Source organism: Dermacentor variabilis, chromosome 2 (assembly GCF_050947875.1).
Source record: "Dermacentor variabilis isolate Ectoservices chromosome 2, ASM5094787v1, whole genome shotgun sequence".
Lineage (NCBI taxonomy): Eukaryota > Metazoa > Arthropoda > Arachnida > Ixodida > Ixodidae > Dermacentor > Dermacentor variabilis.
This window is the reverse complement of record NC_134569.1, coordinates 242,153,393-242,175,104: the sequence shown is the minus strand read 5'-3', so window position 1 is coordinate 242,175,104 and position 21,712 is coordinate 242,153,393. Positions and strand designations below refer to the sequence as shown.

General features: G+C 48.2%; 1 protein-coding gene across 8 annotated transcripts in view; it reads left to right on the top strand.

Moving 5' to 3' along the window:
• The window catches only part of LOC142573188 (ubiquitin carboxyl-terminal hydrolase 11-like), a 256,525-nt gene that overhangs the window by 88,312 nt on the left and 146,501 nt on the right, over positions 1 to 21,712 (top strand). For all 8 annotated transcript variants that reach the window (XM_075682766.1, XM_075682764.1, XM_075682768.1 and 5 more), the window contains 4 exons: positions 1,857 to 2,030; positions 13,340 to 13,433; positions 13,870 to 14,048; positions 16,975 to 17,232. In XM_075682766.1, coding sequence (XP_075538881.1) covers positions 1,857 to 2,030; positions 13,340 to 13,433; positions 13,870 to 14,048; positions 16,975 to 17,232 — 705 coding nt within the window. The remainder of the gene's footprint in view (positions 1 to 1,856; positions 2,031 to 13,339; positions 13,434 to 13,869; positions 14,049 to 16,974; positions 17,233 to 21,712) is intronic.

Below are 21,712 nucleotides of genomic sequence, written 5' to 3'. Positions count from 1 at the left end.
TTTTGCTACAATTCGACTTCCCTGCTCCTCTGCCCACTCAGTGCCATTTGCGCCAACTGCACAAAAGTTACATATTTTCGCGTTTTCACGGCAATACAATGTTTTCCGTTGGGCTATGCAACTACAGTCAACGACCGATTCTCCTGAAATGCTGACAATCCGGACACTGTGTGGCACCACCATGATAGCCCATAGAGTCAATTTATAAAAACGTCTGAAAGTTTGGATGCAAGAACCCTTCGCCGTCTGGTTTTCTGGACTTTTTGCTATGACCACAGTCAGAAACGGCATTGATTGAAGCCACCACCGCCGCCACATCGATTATATCGCTGCCTCGAACAGGCGCTCTTGCATCGAGGTTTGCTGGCAGCCATAGCCACCACAGTGGCAACGCTAGGACTAGCTACTTCGGCTTTTGCTACTGAGCTTCTTGCTGTTCGGCGCTGTGTTTTTCGTTAAAACTATTCGGCGCTGAAGAAAACGAGTAACAGCACTGGACAGCGGTACGTTAATGAGACAGACGAAGTGCTGACTTCTGACAAACTGCCTCCCAACGAAAGCGAGTGTAGGGGATGGTACGAACGTTGTTCGCAATCGCCATCACCATCTTTGCTACATTCATAGACGCATAGTCTCTTGTCGAGCTTCTAGCATTGTTTTTGGGTGTAATACACATTTTGTCTAGTGCGGTAAAGCATATCAAAGCACATCTGTCATTTGGAATGCACATAAGACATTTGCCACCACTTGTTGTCTTGTGCCTGACGGCACAAATTGTTCTAGGTCATTTGTAATTTTGCATCTGTCTTGTTCTTATTAGGCGACAAAATTTGATTTAATTGTTTACAAGATTAAGTTCCTTGCCTACCCAAATAACAATGCTTGTAGCATACCGTGCATGGTATACCGTCCATGGGAAGGCAAGCTGAATTGGCCACTATTGGCTTTGTGTCGCTTTACTTTTGAGCAGCACTTACTGATTGCACAGTAAGTACAGGCTTCGTCAAATGGCTGCAGATTACTGCTGTACTACTCCAAGTGTACTACACCAATTTTGCTTTTTACTTTTACTGTACTGCACCAATTTTCCTGCTCCGAAACTGCTCCAAAATGCAGGTGTGGCTGCTCATTAACTGCTCCAGAACATTTTTCCTGCTCCAAAAATTGCTAGAAATCCTAAACTGGCTGGACCACCACTACTTACTCTATTGATGATTTGCCTGTTGGGGAAGTATATGAATACAGTCGCTGACAAATTTTCTGGACCTCACGGGGACTGAAAGATAGTCAGAGATATTCATTCAGGAAAAAAAATGAAATTTATTAAGCTTAGAGTGGCTTTAAAAAAATCTCTAATAATGCCCTGCCTCATACTATGCTCGGAGGTGATCAGATTGGATTTGCACAAGAGTGACGTCATCTCCGTATACAGTTGCCAAGAGCACCACCGTGTTTGTGAGATCGCCATGAAGAGCGAAGATATTAGCTATGTTTCTTTGTACCACTTGGCTCTCGGGAAGATGCAAGAGGCGGCGCCGAGCACAGAAATGGGAAGCCACATGAACACACACAAACATACGACAACCTGCCCCGAGCACTGCGTGGACAGGCTGCCCCAGCTAGTGCGGAAGTGGACTTTGTTACTGCGAACGCTGCCCGACGACGGCCCGATTCGGTGATCGTGCGCGCAGCGCCTGGATGCCGCAATTCGTAAAATAGTGCCACATTGGCTTTGTCAGTGCAAGGTTCATCAGGGTCGACGGGATCGATCGAAATGGTAATGTGATGCAGACGGAAATTTGAGCATGTATGAAAGTCGTTAGAAAAAGCACTCGTTATGATCTGCCTCTGCGCAGGAGGGCATCTTAGTGAATGGTCGCTGCTCACCCCCACTGGCCAAGCGTCCCCGCTTGGACGAAGGACCGAGAAGTGACGAGCAGGAGCGGCGTGCCCAGGAGGCTTGGGACGAGTACACAGCCCGCAACCAGTCCGTGGTTGTCGACACCTTCCAGGGCCAGTTCCGGAGCACGGTGAGTGCACTGATTCATAAAGACCAAGGTGCTTTCCCCCCCCTCACAAGTATAGCCTGTATCCTCTGGGCACCAAAGCGGTAGTGTGTTCTGGGTGCCACAAATAGCTGCTCAAAGTGGAGTACTGTCAACTACTTTAGAAGTTGTAGGAACTGCTAAGGAACTTATTAAAGCACAACGAAAAGACAAGACGTGAGAAATAACAGGACAGGGAACTTTAGAGCGCCTTGTCCTCTAATTGCTTATCTTTTCGTTGTGCTTTAAAAAGTTCTTAAGCTGGACATCAACCGAATAGCCTGTTTCTTCATCTTGCTGTAGAAACTCTGCCAGATGCTGTGGGTGTACGTATAGTGTGTGGCTATAGCTGAAGGCGAGCTCTGGATCTAGCCACACACACACAGTCGTTTCTTAGTACTCCCTGACCCGTAGCACAGGTAATCACAGGTGCATTAGGTTTGTACGAATAAGGCTGTAGCAATATTTATTGCTGCAAGCAACAACTAACACTTGCAGAGGGAAGGTCCACTCTGTAAAAAAGTCATAAATAGGTTTGCCTTGTCGCGCGTGATAGAGAGCGAGGTCATTACAGGTTGTGGCAGTTATACTTAAGGTTCACGTCAAGTCGTTGGTCAGTTCCAAGGTCGGGGCTTCAGAGAGAGAGTGTCTCCTCTGGGGAATATGTCTTTATCTTGGCAAGGGTAACAACCTCCTCACGTGTTGGATACATTTTCCTTTCCCGCATGTCTGGGAAAAGGGGTGTGCGTATCGCAAGAACTACGGGGAAACCGTGAGAGGGCATAGTGCATCTTTTTCATGCCTGCCCATCAGCTCTCAAAGCGTCCTTGACGTTCACTTGTGCCGATGGGAGTATGTGTGAGGAATTGGTACATGTGCTTCCCACAATGCATGTGGCTTACACAGTAAAATCTCGTTACTGTGATCACCACATTAAAAAAATTTTCAGAAATCCTCTGCTGACTGCTTATAGTTTCAGTGCAAAAATATTTCAGTGCTATGAACTGCAGATTACTACCAAATGTTTCACAATAACAACCATTATTCAGTTTCCGTGTCATGTTAACAACACCTCAATACTACAGTCAAATGTCTATATGACGGGTCACGCACGACCGCCAAAAATCATTTGTTATTCTAAAAGGTTGGTACAGTGAAAGCGCCCAAGTTAACCAGTCCACCCGCAAGGCAGGCACTGACTTAGAGAAAACTACTGACAAAAAGGAAGCTTGTGTCACCTCCAAAGTGCAATGTTTCTTTGTTTGTTTTTCACATTCCTTGTGGTGGACACCTGAACTGTCTCACTCTAGGCAGACACCTGAGCTATTCCAAAGCGCAACTGTGTGTAAACGACACCTTCGGGAAAGTGCAAAGTGCGACTGTGTGGCGTCCCTGCGAGTACAGAGGTTACATTTCTCCGCACGTGTAGCTAGTACGGCCGCAGAAACAGGCGTGCACAGAAAGAAGGGCGAATGAAGGAAAAGACATTGCTAGGCAACACTTGCCTGGGCGGAGCATGCACTGGCAAAACCCGATGTGTCGGTGCCTCCGGAATAGACAACAAAAAAAAAAGTGTTTCTTCTTTATTGGGCATCGTCTCAGGTTTTGCAAACCTGTGCACCACAGCGTCAGCTCTTTGCGCCTTGTCGTCTGCTAGCCTACTGTTTCCACTACTGTGAAGGATACACGGAAATCCAAGAATCCCCAGATTTCGGAATATTAGTTTGCAGTGCTGAGGCGTTCTTAACATGACATGGGAACTGTTTCACTGTATGAAAAGAAAAGATTGGCTGATAAACAGTCAACATATTCCCTAATCTGTCAACTGTGTCTCGGCCAATCACACTAGTGGATTTATTCGCGGAATTCCTCCCATGACATTGCACCGTTCAGCCGGACTCTGCTTCCAGTGCTGCGCAGTTGCCCCCGCATATGGTGCAATCACGTGGCAATCTGGGAACCTCATGTCGACCCCATTCCTACGGAAGATGTAGGAATGGTAGAAAACTCATAGGAAGCTCGCGGAATATGAAAAAAATACCATGTGACGGGGCGATTGCGCACTGTTATTGTGCTGCTCTAAAGCGTGCGATGGATGAACAAGGTCGGATGCAGCAATACTGGCCCACGACAGGGCGTTATGCCTGGTGTAGGTATCTGGGCATGCTGCTCTTGTTGCATGACGGCGCAAGTGCGTACTGCTGGCCGAGTGTTGCTGAAGCGATAAAGCGCTTAAGGCCACGAAAAAGAAAAGATGAAAGCAGCATTTTGATTCTGCTTGATAAAAGGAAAGGGCGAAGTGCGGGGGAATGATGGAAGGCGATGACGGCTGCTACAATTTTGCCTTTGTACACAAATGACTTTGTAGTAGTTTTCGAATTGAATGATGATGCTACAACTTTAAACCTTAGGGCTCAAATAACAGCAGATAAATCACACAGGGACAAAACTAACTAATGATAAAGAAAAACCTTGGCTATATTCAACGAAGATTACGCATGTCTTCTTCAGATGATGACTCTTTTCGCACTGGCCCCAAGTGCTCTCCTTCTCACACTTACTGTCTACCAGACATTCTTTTTTGATCTCACATCCCGCACGTGCGTATTGCTTCGTGGTTGCAGTATTGGCTGGCCACGTCTGGCTTCGCACTTGTGCACTGTGACCAGCACGTCAGTCCCTGAGAGAATGCGCTTGCAGGCTGTTCCAGTTTACTGGATGTAGATCATACCTTATGTACCGTATAATGCGGAATATAGGTCGAGAAGGAATATAGGTCAACCCCCTTACATTGGAGCAAAAAAAGTCAACATAAAAATTATAAGGCACAAAACTTCGTTTTATTCAGTGGTGCCGCCAGACTCGTTACCTGATCATTCGTTTGAGCTGTCTGAACTCTCGTCCGAAGACGAGTGCTTATCACTGGCTGCGTCCCACAACATGTCATCCTCAGTGCCGTCGAAGGAGTTGCTAATGCCACACTTCTTGAATGCCCGTTCCACCATATCGTCGGGCAGCGAGCGCCAAGCCTGCGACACCCATGTGGCCACAGTGGAGAGAGGCGACCTGCGCAGCCGGCCGGTTGGAGTCGTGGGGGATTCGCCGGCCATCCACTGATTATATTGTTCACAGACACGCTCTTTAAAGGGTTTGTTGAGCACGACGTCCAGTGGCTGAAGTGTTGACGTCATGCCTCCCGGAATGACGGCGATTTCCGTCCTCCCGTCGCGGGGTGCCTGCTTCACACCTGCGGTCAAGTGCCCGCGAAAGGCATCCAAGACGAGCATGCTCGGACACCTCAGGAGTGCGCCAGATCGCCGATTCCAGAAGGTCTTAATCCCATTGAGCATGAGGGCCTCGTCCATATAGCCCTTTTCATTCACGTGAATGACAACATCCCGCGGGAAAGCCTCTTTCGGCAGCATCTTCCTCTTGAAGATTATGTATGGGGGCAGCTTTCTGCCGTCTGCAGTACATGCAAGCATCACCGTGAAGCGCGAATGCTCGTTTCCCGTAGAAAGAAGCTTGACTTCTTTTGCGCCGCGTTCGCACACTGGGGTGGGCGACTGCATGTCGAATCACACCGGCGCTTCATCAGCGTTGCCGATCTGTCCTTACGTGTAGCCATGCTGCTGCCGGAGACGGATAACATAGCGGTGGAATTTGACCAGCTTGTCCTTGTATGCCTCTGGCAGCTTCTGACAGATTGATGTGCGGTGTCGAAGTGCGAATCCCTTGCGTCGCATGAAGCGACGAACCCAGTAAATGGAGCCCTTGAATTTTTCCTTGGGCAGTCCGGATTCTCGGGCGATCTCAATAGCCTTGATGCGGATGAGTTCCGCTGTCACTGGCAAAGATCTGGCACGATGCTCGCGGATGAAATCCGCCACCTTGTCTTTGAGCTCCGGGTGCACCGCGCGGCGCCCGCGAAAGGACGTCTTCCGTGGTTTGCAGGCAGACAGCTTGACTTTCTGCGTTTGCCAGTACCAGATGCTTTTTTCCGACATGCCAAATTGCCGCTAAGCAGACATGTTCCCATGCATTTCAGCATATTCAATAACTTTCTTTTTAAATGCCGTGGTGAACTGACGTTTGCGGGTTCTCGGGAAATTAGCAACGCCAGGAACGATCGCTGCACAAAAAGGGAAGATGGCGTCAGTAAACGTTGGGCCTCGACGGTCACCAAGGGGCCGATAACGATGCGGATGCCGAAAGGTCTGCGCTCCTACATGTTGCCAGACGACTATTCATGTTGTGCCAAGGGCCGGTATATAAGTCGAGGGGTGACCTTTTAGTAATATTTTTTGGAAAAAACCTCGACCTATATTCCGCACTATACGGTACCTCGTTTGAACCAACCCCAGCAAACTGCAATATATCCAGTGCTCCTCAGGCGCCCGTATCTCTGCGTGTTCTCCACAGCAACGCTATTTGGCTGTGACCAACGTTGAGCAGCAGGTATGGCTTACTCCAATGAGGAAAGAGCGGATATGGTTTTTGCTCTAGGTGGGCGTCAAGTGGACATAGAAGGGGCGCAGTTGAGCTAGTTCAATGCTGGCATCCAGGTATGCGTCCGAGCTCAATGACGATTGCGCAGGCATATGAAATGCTGTGACAGACTGGGGCTTCTACGGAGAAATGACATAAATCTTCAATCCTGGGCGAGGACGGGGAGACAGTTATTCTGTCAAAGTATTCTTCAGACCCGCATGCAAGTGTTCGTAGTGGGGGTGCTGAAGCTGGAGTGTCAGTCTTCAGTGTGGAGAGTACTTAAGAAGAGGAAACTTCATCCGTACCAAGTGCAGCTGCAGCAGATGTTGGAGCCCCACAATTTCGTAACTTGAAAGGACTTTGGAAACTGGATTATAATCAAGATGGAAGAGGACCCAGGCTTTGTCAACAAAATGCTGTGGACCGATCAAGCTACCTTCTCACGTGATGCCCAAGTGAACATCCACAATGCTCATTATTGGAGCGACGAAAACCCTCACTGGGTTTTGAAGACACGTCACCAATGGCAGTGGTTAGTTAAAGTGGGCTGTAGAATTTACGGTGGCACTATCATTGGCTCCCTGTTTTTTTATAACATTCTTACAGGTGAAAGATACATCAACGACATCCTTGATGAGGCGCTTGAGGATTTTCTTTGCCAAGTTTCATTGGCTAGGATCAAGGATATTTGATATCAGCATGATGGTGCTCCCGTGCATGGCAGCAGCAAAGCTTGCAAATGGCTGCATGAAGTATTCCCGCAGCAGTGGATTGGACGGCATGGGCCAATTGCTTGGCCAGCACGGTCACCAGGTTTAACTCCCCTAGATTTCTTTCTCTGGGGCCACGTCAAGGATAAAGTATACCGGACACCAACTGCAACATCAGAGAACCTATAAGAAAAAATAAGACAAGTCTGCAACTCTATCCCTGATGCCATGATCAAGAATGCCTCGGAAAATGTGCCTGTGAGATGCCAAATGTGCATTGCAGCAGATGGGGACCTCTTCGAGCACGCATTATAATCAAAGGGCGCTTTTTGAATTGAAGGTCACTGGAATATCATTCAAGCCCTAACGCCACCTCCCCACCCAACCCCATTACACTCTTGTCGGCAGGCTGCCAGCTCTTGCCCATTTCAAGCATAAAAAAATAAAGCTATGTTCTTGTTCTTTTTCATCTCCTTGGACGCTAGACGCGAAATGCTAAAACACCTGTGTACTTAGATTTAGGTGCACGTTAAAGAACCCCAGGTAGTCAAAATTTCCGGAGTACTCCACTACGGCGGGCCTCATAATCAGAAAGTGGTTTTGGAACGTAAAACCCCATAATTTAATTATTTTTGGATTGTGCAGCATATAAGAAATTTTCTTGGAAAGTTGCACGCATCAAAGAGCAGTATTTTAGTCGTAATGCCCTTTTTGTATCACGTCGGCGAGCTGCATTTTTACTGATAAATGTGTAAAAAAGGGCCTTTTTTCGTGATGTGCACTTGCCGTCCTAAGTTTATGATCACAGCCATCTTGGTCTTGTTTCAAAGAGCCACTCTTCTCGTTTAGTTTTCGCGCCACCACTACCTGTGTGCTCAAAGGCTATGAAGAAAAAGGCCACGAAAAAGTTGTCCCAATGGGCAATTCCATTCGCTAACTCAGACATGAGACCGTAAGCAAGCCATGCCATTGGAAGATTTTTGCCATGATCTTCCTAGGCCTTTCGGGCGTGCGAAACTCGGCTAATATGAACTAATCTGTGCAGCGTACAGCTGCTGTGTCATGGCTTGCCTGCCTCGACTTTCCCGTAAACTGACAGACACCACTGACCTAAAATTTGCATTGGGCTGGAGCTTTTATAGTCTTCAGTCTTGTGGTGTGGCAAATAGCATGTTCGGGCCTAATCTAGGCCCGACTGAGGCCCAGGCCTGACCCGAGCCCGAAGCTCCTAGGCTCGAGCACAGCCCAAGCCAGAGTCAACAATTGGTTACCCAGGCCCATGCAGTGCTCTAGTTAAGATATTGTCACATAGTAGTGACGGTGAAGAAGGCAGCAAAACTGTGAATGACGAAACTCGCATTTTATTGGGTGGACCTGTGCCCTCAAAAACAGGCTACACTCAAAGAACAACAATACCGGTGAACACAGTTGGCGATCGGCGAAAACTTGCTCAGTTGGGTCAAGCATGTCAGCTTTTATACATCAGTCATCGAAGGTTCCAGAGTAATCGCTGTTGCCTGCCTGTCTTCCAAAAAGTTCCACAACACTTGCGTCGTGCATGAAATCGGATTACACAAGGGTCGGTGACAAGAGAGAGTGGATAGAACCACTGATAACCTTCGAGAAATTTCCGATACAGGCAGGCATGTCCTGCGATGTGCGATAGCATTTGTTAGGCGGTGAAAAGTGTTCACCTGAAAAAGGTAAAGAAGTACACTTGTCAGTGCTGCCCTCTCAGAAAGCATCGTTCCGATGCTACAAACATAACAGGAGAACGAGAAACAAAAAGGGCATTTATTAAACAAAAGTAACAAAACAACAAAGAAGCAAAGTTCAAAGTAACACAATCCAAAAAATATATGCAGATCCCCAGCGAAAAGCGAAGCTTTTCGTGCTGGATGCTTTGATTGACGATAATTAGCGGTGATGTTTACGGTTAAGCTTAATTTGTTCAACATGTAGTCTAACACCAGAATGGTGTTAGACTAAAATTACCTTGCATTACCCAACATTACCTTGCAGATACCAGTGCTATTTGTCTACGTAGTACACAGAACGCACAGGGAGAGGCATTTGCTTGAGGCTTTGTGTGCGATATTTCATAACCTCTGAGAGGTTATGAAATATGATATAATTATGAGGAATGCTGTAGTGGCGGACTCCGGATTAATTTTGACACCGTGATGCTCTTTAACATATCCCAAAATCTAAATGCTTGTGCAATTTCTTTTCGTCCCCGTCGAAATGCGGCTGCTGCAGTCGGGATCAAATCTACTACCTCTAGCAATGCCATAGCCGCAGTATGGCATCGCAATGCCATACTGCGCCGGGCACAGAAGTGTTGATTTGACGGTCGATTGCTTCCGTAGTGTCGCCTGGAGCCTGCAGTGCGCTTTAATTAATGCGGCTCTGCTTTTGCATGCCCTGTGTAGTTTGTCCACTTGACATATATCATGGTGCTTATTTTTCAGAAATAGCACGAATGTATTGTTCCGTACCTTGAACTTAAGCTGTGGGGATGCGCGACTCACGCACGTCCCCAGATATCTTGTTTTCCCCCATCTTCTGCAATCCTGCTTCGCCGCGTGGCCTGCGTGACGCCCGTGGCGGTCGATGTGGTTGAAGCGCAGCGCGAGAGATGGCGCGAGTGTTGCGCTGCTACCGGCGGGGTTACTTGGGTGCGGGAGTGGAAGGTGCTCTCTCTTGGATTCGGGACAACAAGCGGGACGGATGTGCCGTGCCGCGCGTGCACCGATCCATGCTTCTGCGAGACCGTCTCGCGTGGCCGCCTTGGAACGCGCCACCATTCGCGTGACTGTACACACGAATGACCAGGTGTTGGGATCCAGCATGGGGCGAACATATTCGCTCGCTATCCGGTCACGGTGAGTCAGACTTCCTAGATTTGCTGCGCGCCCATCAGCATGTTTTGTGGATAGCAATTCGGCTAGCAGGCATTGATCTATGAGAGGTGCAATAAATGCCCTTGTTACTGTTTGCACTACTGTGTTGTCGTTCCTTTGTCCCAAGAGCACGGGTGTGAGAGACCCCACATCTGGCGCCCAACGTGGGGCTCTTGGGGCATCGGACGATAGATTTAACAGGTTTGCTTCGTTTGAGACCTTTGTTTGAAACGAAGTGTAGGGCTAGCGTGGATTTTGATCGCTAGCGTTGGCGGCGTGCTTTCTTGAGAGAGGCGACGGTGGCTGTAGTGTGTTTGAACTTGTCAACATGCCAAGCCTTTTCGCAAGTGTTTTTTTTAAATGACATTCGTTGGTACGAGAGCCACGTGTTCTGCATCCTGGGAGAGTGAGGCTTAGCGCCCACGGAGCAGAGGCAAGCCTGAAGCGAGTGAGTACGGAAGCCTCATGGGTTGTCCGAATTTCTTATGTAAATAGCTTCTTCTATCTCTTTGACTCTGTTGAAGTCGCGGCTCTGGGAGCCGGGTGGCCGCGGGCCACGGTTGCCACTACGGGCTGACTGGTATTGCGGCCTGGCACCGGGCGCTCCGACACCGTCTGGGACGGTGGGCGCCGTCAACTCGGATGCTGTGTGCACCGAGCGGAGTAGGACCACCTCACAGAGCTGACGTCTCCTCACGGCTGCCTGTTTTGCGCTCATTTTGGGTGTTGTTTTTGGATGCCGGTTGTTGTCAGGGTAGCGACGCTTTAGGCCTAAGGCTTTACGAAGCTGCATGTCGCACATGGAGGGACACAACCTGGTGGACTGTGGCGTTGAGATGTTGCAATTTGCTTCCCTAATTCTATTTAGCCTCGCACGAATTGAAATTACTCGTTCGACTCAAGGAAGCGAGCTTCGTTCACGTGAACCTAGCATCTGAGTAGCTGCCCGATCTTTTGCTAGCTGACTTGAACATCGTACCACGTGGGCGATGCGCATGCGTAATTCCTCTCCCTTGCACTACTTTAGTGTTTGCCGAGTGTGTTGAGTGTACGCAGCGTGATTGGAGTCACCCCTGGCTTGCTGTCACATGCACATCGTCTGCGCTGCTGCCCCGGACTACGATCGAGTCACCCCGGGCGATGGTGACGCTGTGGCCTGTTCGCCGCAGCGACTTCGGCGGCCTCCTGTATCCAGCTCACAACCCTCGGCGGCAGACAAAAGAGCTGGCGGTCACCGACAGCTACGGCGGCTCTTGCCAGCAGGGCGCGTCGGCGCTAGCGACGCTTGCTTGTACTGACTACTGCGTCGTCGTCTCCGGAGTCGTGGCCTGGAATCGTGCCGTCGAGTCAGAAAAGCTGCTCTTGTGACCAGCGGACACCAGCGTGTACCCAGGGACAATGTGGGCTCGCATGTTATGGACAGCGTGTGGACATTTCATCAGCGCGGCCACTGTTGCATGTACTATCTTGTTCGCGAAGCAGTTTGATGTTAGACCGTGTCACATGTCTCGCAGGAATATGTAGTGATTTAAGGTTGGGGGGATGTGGGGATGCGCGACTCACGCGCGGGAGCGGAAGGCGCTCTCTCTTGGATTCGGGACAACAAGCGGGACGGACGTGCCGTGCCGCGCGCGCGCCGATCCATGCTTCTGCGAGACCGTTAGCGTGGCCGCCTTGGAACGCGCCACCATTCGTGTGACCGTACACGCGAATGACCAGGCGTTGGGATCCAGCATGGGGCGAACATATTCGCTCGCTATCCGGTCGCGGTGAGTCGGACTTCCTAGATTTGTCGCGCGCCCATCGGCATGTTTTGTGGATAGCAACTCGGCTAGCAGGCATTGATCTATGAAAGTTGCAATAAATGCCCTTGTGACTGTTTGCACTACTGTGTTGTCGTTCCTTTGTCCCAAGAGCACGGGTGTGAGAGACCGCACAACGCTTATCCAGTTTCCCCGCCATCGTATAGTAGTAGGGTGTGTTTGCCTTCTCACGTTACCCCCCCTCCCTCCCTTGTAAGGGAGCTGCCTCTTCTCCTCCCTCCTCCCTACAGTTCTACCTACATCCCCTCTGGACTCGCACGTTAGTAGAAAGGGAAGCGCTGCAGCTTGTGCAATGCTTCCGAGGGGAGTCACGGATAATTACAACTGTCAAGAGGCTAATGTGGCAACGGCCAGGGAGCTCCAGAGGGCATTGTGCACATTCGACACGAAGAGGTGAAAATGAGTCTCTAGTGTTGCCTTTTCTCTCTGAATCGCCCCTGTCATGTATACACATGCTCTGAACCACCCCCTCCCCTCTCCGACGCGGTTTGCTTGACAGCAGTAGCCACAGCAGCAGCAGCGGGAAAGTCGAAAAAGGAAGTCCAAAGTTGAGCTATGCAAATTCCAAAACTTTGTTAGCGCTGGTAGAATGGCTTAAGCCTTACAACATGTACTATTTCAGGTCATGAGTGGAGCTGCTGTGATAGCAAAATGCTTTGGTACAACCTCATAGTCGAGTGCACCAATGCACCGGATGATCTTGTAGGGCCCAAAATAGTGACGTATTAGTTTCTCACTTAGTCCTCGTCAGTGTATCGTGGTCCAAACCGAAACACGGTCGCCGGGCTGGTATTCCACGTAGCATCATTCCATTCGCGTTGCTCATACATGAAATCAGATGGCACAAGGCTTAGTGACAACAGAGAGCGGATAGAACCATCGATAACATTAGAGAAAGTTCCGATACAGACAGGTGCGTCCTGCACTGTGCAATAACATTTGTTAGGCGGTGAAAAGTGGTTGCCCGAAAAAGAAGTACACGTGCCAATATGGAACCTGTGGGGAAGTGGCATCAACAGTCGTGGAGACCAAGTTAGAACCAAAAATGATGCGCCGATAAGTAGTTCAGTGTAGCCTGTTAGTGCAGAAATGTTCGCATTGTGCTCATGCTGCGCAGTAGATGCTTCATGAAGGCCCACCTGTTGTTGTGAAGGGAAGAGCCACACATGTTTATCGTTACCTTCACTATTCACTTCAGTGTTCCTTCACTAAAAACAGTGAAGACCCAGTTGGTGTTTGGAAAGTAAAAATGCTGGTGGGACATGTTGGCACACTTGTGCAGCTTCCCAACACCTTATGTTGTGCCAGGTGTTGTTTTCTGAGGCGTTTGTGAGAACAGCTGTGTTCTCTGTTCTGCTGTATTGCAGGTGGTGTGCTCCGAGTGTGGCCACGTGTCGGTGACCTATGAGCCGTTTATGTACCTTCCCCTTCCTCTGCCTCATGCTATGGAGAGGCAGATCGGTAAGGACCTCCCTTTTCTACTTTTGGGGAATTCATTGAACATATGCTTAGAGTGACTGAATTGGCACCTACACATTGGGTGTGGGGTACGCTGGGTCTGTAGTTTGCTTGTTGGCTAGTTTGGAACTCCACAAGCGACTGGCATAGAGGCTTAATCTTCCTATATCAAAACATAGACCAGAGAAAACTTGAGAGGTTGACAGAAAAGGGATGTTTGTCTAGTAGCGTAAAAATATTGCTTACCTTGAGCACTTGTGAAGGCATCATGCAGTGGAAAGCTGTAAGGTACGATAGTAAGTATGGTCATTAATAAGCACAGGCCAAAGAGCCTGTTAGTCGAAGCACACAGTTTGGCTGTTATTAGGAGCAGTGGCAAGATTTAGTACCTTGTGTGTGCCGAGGTAGTTGAAAGTGACCTGCAGACTTGTGTGTGCAGAGGTGACATACGTGCCCCTGGGTGGGGGTGATCCGGTACCCCACCGGGTGCGGGTGCCCAAGCACGAGAAGGTGCGCTGCGTGGTGGAGGTCCTGACGTCCCAGCTGGAGGAGCCGCCCCTGCATGGCATGGCCCTTGCTGAGCTGGCACACAACGGCCAGATGGTGCAGCGCGTCCTGGTGGGTCGCCCACACCATGTAGTTGCTCACAAGCATCACCAGGTGGCTGTGCTGAATACATTCAGCCAGCTTAGAAACATTTGGAGAGCAAAATGCCCTTGTAGTAGTAGTCGCAGCAGTAGCATGGGCCTGATCCTGCTACTGTGTCATTCGTTAGCACAATCAGTACTGCAGCCATAATGTGTGGTTTATAAAATTGAATGCAGTAGAACCTCGTTCATATGTTTTGGAAATAGCCGCAAGGAAAAGGTATGATCCGAACTAACTAAAAAAATTCGACAGACTCAACTATTGTTGACATCTACGTAAGATGTGTCATGCAAATCGTTGCGGCATGAGACGCCGACATGGGTCGAGATGTTGGTGCTCCGGAGGCCCGAGATGCGTGTTGTTGTTTTCCTGTTGCGTGGCGTTTTAAGAGGGCGATGGGAAAATGAAAAAAAATCGAGCTGGTGGGCGATGCTGGTTGCTGCCGAAGCGAAACGTGATGTCAACGTCGCGTCACCTGCAACAGGGAATGGCGCTGCATTTGGATTATTGCCTACTAAAGGCGTGCAGTACGGCATACCAGTGGTACTATGGACCACACACTGTAAGACAGATAGGGGAAGATGCTTATCACAATAGGTTTGGCGGCAGTAGCTGTGAATGCGGATTGCAACGACCCGGGCGGAGATTTGCTGGTACCGGAATAGGAAACTGTGCTCCATTGTTTTCACGAAAGACGGGCAGCTATATACTGTGCTTGATTGCACGCGCCTCGCACCTTTTCTTTTTCACATGCCACCCAGTCTGCAGCAGGGAATGGCGGCATGTTTAGGTTATTGCCTATTAAAAGCATGTGCTACGGTTCTGACGACACCATGCACTGTGAAACAGATAGGCAAAGATGCCATCGTAATAGGATTGGCGGTGATAGATGTGAATGCCGTGCGCGACAAAACTGTGTGCACACCGGCGTTTTCATGTGAGACAACCGGGTGAATATTACGGTGAAGCTGTCCTGGCAGGCAGGTTTACACTGTTCTTGATAACGCATGCCTCGTGCTTTTTCTTGTTTACATGGTATCTAGCGGCCAGGAAACGTGCCATACGATCGCAGTTTGGTGACATACTAAACGTTAGTGCTAAAAAATTGTTTTCCGGGAACGTATGAACTGGTAAAGAAAAAAAATTAACATAGCTCTATTGGATCATTTTTCGTGTTCTTAATTGCAAACATTGGAGCCGGGAAAACATATGTAAGGGGAACGTATCAACAAGGTTCTACTGTACTTTGGATGTCATCATGCAGTGCTGGGTAACAACATGCCAAAGGTAACGTCCGGTATATTCCATGTTGCATCTTCTTGCTACCTTGGGATGAGGATGGAAAAGTTATTTTATTTGTTATTACCACTCATGCTGAGTCTAGTGCTTGTTGCAGGGAATGATACCTCTGGTGCCACCTGGTGGCAGTTGCAAGCACTAGGTGTGGCCTTTGTTATGACTTTGTTCTGCCACATTCATCCTGTGTGCCATCGCATGCCACGCTTATTGACATACGGTATGACAGCTAATATGCTTCATCGTAAAAATATCATGCAAGCTTCTTGTGGGATTTCGTTCATAAATGCTTATCATAACTAGCCACTAAATGTCTTTAGAAATCACTGAAATGGAAACCTTGACTGAATGAAGTTATCATCTGAAAGCATGACCTCCGTTCTACTACAGTAAGATGTGCTTATGTGGCTTATGTGCTTATTTGGTAGCTTTGTCATTGTGGCATGTTCATTTTTTGGCACCTTAATTTAAGACAAGTTCATTACGGGAGCAAGTTAGTGAAGTTTTATGTTGGAAAAACTATGCCAGAAGAAAGATGTCGCCACAAGTAGAACAGTCGCATGAGACAAGTTCTTTTGCTTTGTTCCTCTCGTGCTCTTATCCGCGCTCTTTTTCAGGACAGTTTTTCTAACTGAAAACAGATTAGGACAGATACCTTCTTATCGGAATGCATCACTCATGAAATTAAGGAAACTGTCCTCGGCACCGGTTACTGATCTCCAGGGCCCGTACTCTAGCTTCGCTGTATGCACTGCACTGACTGGTGAACTGTATAGCAGCGATGCAAGTGAGTTATTTGAGTGTAGAATAAAAAAAAAATGAGTGACGACGCTGTGTTCGCCTCCTTATATCCTGTGTCATGCACTGGTGCTAATTTCTTATGCACCATGTACTGTCTGGCCCAAGTTAACACTTTATTGCAAGTGTAGAGGTGTAGCCCGGTCCAAATGTCTGAGGCATAGGTCAGCAGAATTAGCTGATACTCGCCCATACTCGCTTACACTCGTGTGCAATCACACTCATTGGCACTCACTCGCATTCATAGTCGCTCCCATTAATACTGCAGGGTTTTAATTCATGCCTGTGTATCGGCTACAGCCACAAAGCTGAGGAGATAAGCACTGTGCAAATGTGTACACTCACCCTCTGGGTCAACTATAAGAGCGGCCTGCATGCCGTATGCCGGTGGCATGCTGAAGTCAAACAAAGCGTGGGCTGTTCTAGCTGTTCTATTAGTCATTAAGTGTTCGATTTTTATATTTCAACGTTGGGCTCGGTGAACGCTTTGGCATAATGGGTAGTGGCAGGGCCACACAATCTAAAGAGCTCAACACCTGCTCACGCTCATACATTCACTCTCACTCACAGTCACCTGCCTACTCTTGTTCACTCATGCTCGGCGGCAGCCACTTGCATTCCTACGTATGTTGAACCAAAATCACCCTCACTGACAATCGTTTGTGCTTACGTTAAGCGGCACTCACTCCCATTCAACATGCACTGTTCGTCGCTCACTGATGCTCTACCTCGTGCCTGTGAAGTGAGTGTGGAGTGAGTGTGCCGACGTATGATCGGAGAAATGTGCTGTGCCGCCACCCAGGACGAGGACATGGCTGTGCGGTGTATCGGGGAAGGTGACCGAGAAGTCTTTGCCTTTGCGCTCGGACCGTGGGACGAGGAGGAAAAGGAGGGGAAGGAAGAGAAGGAGGGTGCCAAGAAAGAGGAGGAAGATTGCCTTCCACCGGTCGCTTCTGCGAGGGCGTGGCACTCCTGCGCTATCTGCCTCGAGGACATGGCCGATGATCACCTGCACATGCACCCCTCCTGCAGATGCCTCCTGTGCCGCAACTGCCTCGAGGTAGGTGGCTCGTTACAGTGGGGCTAGGCAAGGCAGGGACGGGCACAGTGCCTACTGCTACGTTGAGAAAAGAAACAGCAGGATGTAAAGGTGTAAGCAAGAGAAGGGTCTCATTTGCATTAACGTAAAGTGATTTTTTAAAATAGTCTACCTAAAGGCATGTCTCATGCTGCCATTGCAGCTGCACCAAACATTATAACACCAAGATGTTGTTTCAACATACCAGACCTGACTGGCATGTGTCTGAACAATGAAGTAAAGAAAATATGAAAACCTGTGCTACATTCCTTTAAGTGCACTTTCCTACTGACCCATAAAACATAGTGCTGCAACCTGCTGTAATTCAAGCATATGGGAAAGGTTGGCAGTAACCTTATCTGCAACGTGCTGTTTCTTTCGTATTTTTTTCAAGTTTTGTGGTGATGCATGTGTCGGTGTCTGGTGTCGTAATTGTAATAATATCTTACTTGTACAACTGCCATGCAATTTATTCATGGCTGCACCATGTTTGTGAAAGTGACGAGCGAACATGGCAGGCTTGGTGACAGTAAAGAGTTTAGAACAAAACTGTGTGCACTTTCCTTACATGTCTCCAAGCTCGCGCTGGCAAAAGTGGCGAACGTTGCCGGACACCAGGCACAGTGTCAATTATGGCACGAGCCCATGAAAATATCTTCGGCAATGTGGCCATAACAGAGATGATTCTTTTCCCTTTTAATAATTATAAAAGAACCACTCCAGACCTCGTGGGATAGTGCATACGAAAAGAAATGCATTTTTTCCTTATCCTTCCGCTTCTGCTGGGCTGAACGATAGTTACTAAGCATCTTTTGGCACTGTCATGATATAGTCCACATCCTTTACAATGTATCCATATACAACATACTTTTGTGTACGAAAGGCCAGTTCCCTTACTTAGTTTGGTCTGCCCACATTATTCCTGCAACAAATTCTACTTTTCATTGACCTGACCATAACAAGCTGTCGGCTACAGTAGTAAAAAATTGGGACAAATTTTGCCTAGGCAAGGCATATATGTGCAACATACTTTTTGCTGTGGCGATGCATGCAACTGGCAGTGCACTGCATGAAACATTTTCCAGTCACTTGTGAACAGTGCAAAATCAACTTCCCTTAAAGGGACCCTGAAATGATTTTGGCGATTTTGTACAAACGTACCAAGTCGATAGAGTAGGTCCCTCTCATCATTAATTGGCGCATCTTAAGTGCCCCGCATAAAGCGTGTAATTTATTATAAGGTTGAAAAATGTACATCACTGCCGATTGCAGCACATCGCTCGGCTGAATTTTAAGCCGCCCCTACCCATTTGATGTCACTTGCCCCAATGACGTTAGTAGGTCGAGCTATACGATTGGCTGACCCGGGTGTGTCATCGGCAATTTTTTCAACTCGTCTATGCTAAAGTTCCTTCATCAGCTTGAGTTTATGCCTCCAGCTATCCGTCGAAAGGCCCAGCTCGCCTGGGGTTCCCGGGATACCAGACACGTTCGGCGCTGTGACAGAATGCTCACAGCGCATGCTGCTTCGATAGCTCTCACTTGGGATCAACTGCCAAGCAGCTGGTGGAGAGTTTGGAGAGGCGCGCTTGCTCTTAGAGATGTGGACGACACGGCGGGTCATCATGATGCAGAGCCAGGGAAGGCGGAGCTTAGCCCCGATCAGTCAGCGAACGAGTTGAGGAGAAAATGCACGACTATGGAGGAGGGTAACTTGTAATCGTACATAGCTCTTGATATGAGACGCCTCACACAATTTTCGATGGGAATGATTAACTTTAGATGTACCCTATGCATCTACAAAATTTGTCCGAACCGTTTCAGGGGCCCTTGGGGCAGGGCTTCTCGGGCATGTTGGTCCCACGGAAACCTGCCAAGCTCTGCGAAGCGCCAAGGAACCCTCTCCTCCCTCCATAACGGAGAGGTTAGGTGTAGCGTGCAACACATTTGGGGCTAGTGGTGGTGTTGAGCAGGCTACTTTGACATTGACGTGGGACCCACATGGTCCAAACTGGGTGCAGTTGTTACGAGCCAAGACAAGATAGCATCGCAACCAAGGCATGCCAAGAAAGAATGACAGTTTTCAGGTCTTATCACACTTATAACATTTAATCGCAAAGGGTCTTAGAGTTAGTGCCGACTGTACTTTAAGTACAGTAAGACATCCTTAATTTGGATTTTACGGGACCGAAAAAAATGGCCGAATCAACCGAATGCCAAATTATCAAGGATATTGACACGTGTACTTATCTTTATCGGGTGACCACGTTTCGCCACCTAACAAGTGTTATCGCACAGCGCGAGACGCGCCTGCATGTATCCGAAGTTTCTGGAAAGTTATCTATGGTTCTATTCGCTGTCTGTTGTCGCCGAACCTTATGATATCGGATTTCATTGTCTGGTGCGAATGGTGTAGAACTTTGTGGAAGGCACGCGGGTCCCAACGATTAGTCTGGAACATTCGACGACTGCTGTATAAAAGCCGACGCGCTTGACCCGCTGATCAGATTTCCGACGATCGCCGACCGTGTTCGCTGCTATCTTTGTGCTATAAGTGTAGCCTGTTTTTGTGGGCACAGGTTTGCCCAATAAAAGCTAGTTTTGTATTCCACCGTATTACTGCTTTAAAAGCACTTCACCGTCACTACCACGTGACATCTGATGGAAGTGTTGGGTGCGTTCATGTACCGAACGCCCCTGCAAAGCTGCGATCCAAGCCCGAAGCACGAGGACAAAACATCGCCCAAGACCAGCGTGCTAGCCGCAGACTGCAAGGACTGCCCCCAGAACACGGACTTCTGCGTTAGACGACAAAGAAGATTGTGGTCAAGACAACCCCAATGGCTGCCCCAGCGTCCCCCGTTATCCTACAACAAACTCGGGACCCACCGATCTTCCATGGAGCAGCTGAAGAAGTAGTATGGTGGTATCTCTAACAAACCATTAAGAAAAAAAAATTGCTGTATTTGTGATGTGGCTATTGTGTTCATTTGAGAGTTGTTTTGCCATGTGTTAGGAAATGCTTATGCTTTACACTTTCTTGTTTAGAGAAACAATCGATTATGCATTCTGTATTTAATGCCATTCGTTTGGTGGTGTTTGTTCCCTGCCCCCCAATGCATATCTCTCACATTTGATGTGATTTCTTTATGCCTATTTATCAGTGTCGTGCTTTTAACAAATTTGCATTGTGAATGGTGGACCATTCGTGACCGGACGCCTCTGTGATGTCTGTATTTCGCTCCACTTATTTTACATGATAAATAAATGATCGTGTTTGCATGTTGTTTTTGCACCAACACGTTTTATTTCTTTTCTTAATCGAATTATAAAGCTTTGTTTTTTCATTTTTCGACCATGATAAGAATATCAGGACCGGTGATTGCAGCATTTTAACATATTGTAAATAGTTGCGCGTTAAGAACCGAAATACCTAGTCTCGTAGTTCCTGCGTCGGAACCACGAGCAGCGTGAATAAGTGCTGGACTTACTGACTGTTCTAAACGACTGCTTGCTAAGGCAATTGCCTAATTACAATACAGCTAGTTTCAACTGTGCAAGGTCCTAACACAGCTAGTTTCAAGGTCCTAACACTTCACGTTCGCCTTTATCCGTTGCTAAAAGCCGCACCGAAGACATTTAGTAGTAAATTTTGCCTTGCATTAATCGTATACCTAAATCTCATTCAGAAATGGCATCGCTTTGCAGAGAAATCTTAAGCGCACGGGGCAGCTCAATTTCCTTTTCTTTGTCATTAAGTATTCTGCGGTAGCAGCCCTTTGCAATAAAATTTCATTCTTTTGATCTCGTTATAAGATACTGCCCACAGTCAGAGTCCTTCTCTGCCACAGTTAACAGAAAGTGAACAGCTGTGCTCGGCGAACAATCTGGCGCTATGCGCAACGAAGAGTTGGCGCTTACTTACGGGTAAGCGGGGGTGCAACAGCCCATATGTTTGCATCTGGTGATAAGTGGGACCACTGGCGCTTTGTTGCGAATGTGCGGTGTTTAATTTTAGGCAAATATTAAAAAGCGGAGCCCACCGAAGCGTTGAGGCGAACGGCGATGATGAAAAAATCTGGACCGAGACCGCCCGACCGTGTACAGCGGACGCATTTCAACGGGGGCGAAATGCAAAACACCCGTTTATTTAAATTTAGGTGCATTTTAAAGGATCCCAGGTGGTGAAAATTAATCCCGAGTCCCCCACCACGGCGTGCTTCATAATCGTACCATGGTTCTGGCTCTTAAAATCCCAGATTTTTCTTTTTTTGGTCTGAGACCGCCGCAAGCTCCATGTTATGAGCGGCTTTTTTTTTTCGTCCCGCGCGCTCATATCATGGCAGAAGACGCGCTCAGGCAGTAATTTAAGCATAATCAGTGTTAAAAATAGTTGCGTGAAACTAAAGCAACGGTTGAGGAAGTTGAGAAAGCTAGAATACCGAGGCTGCCCCACACACAA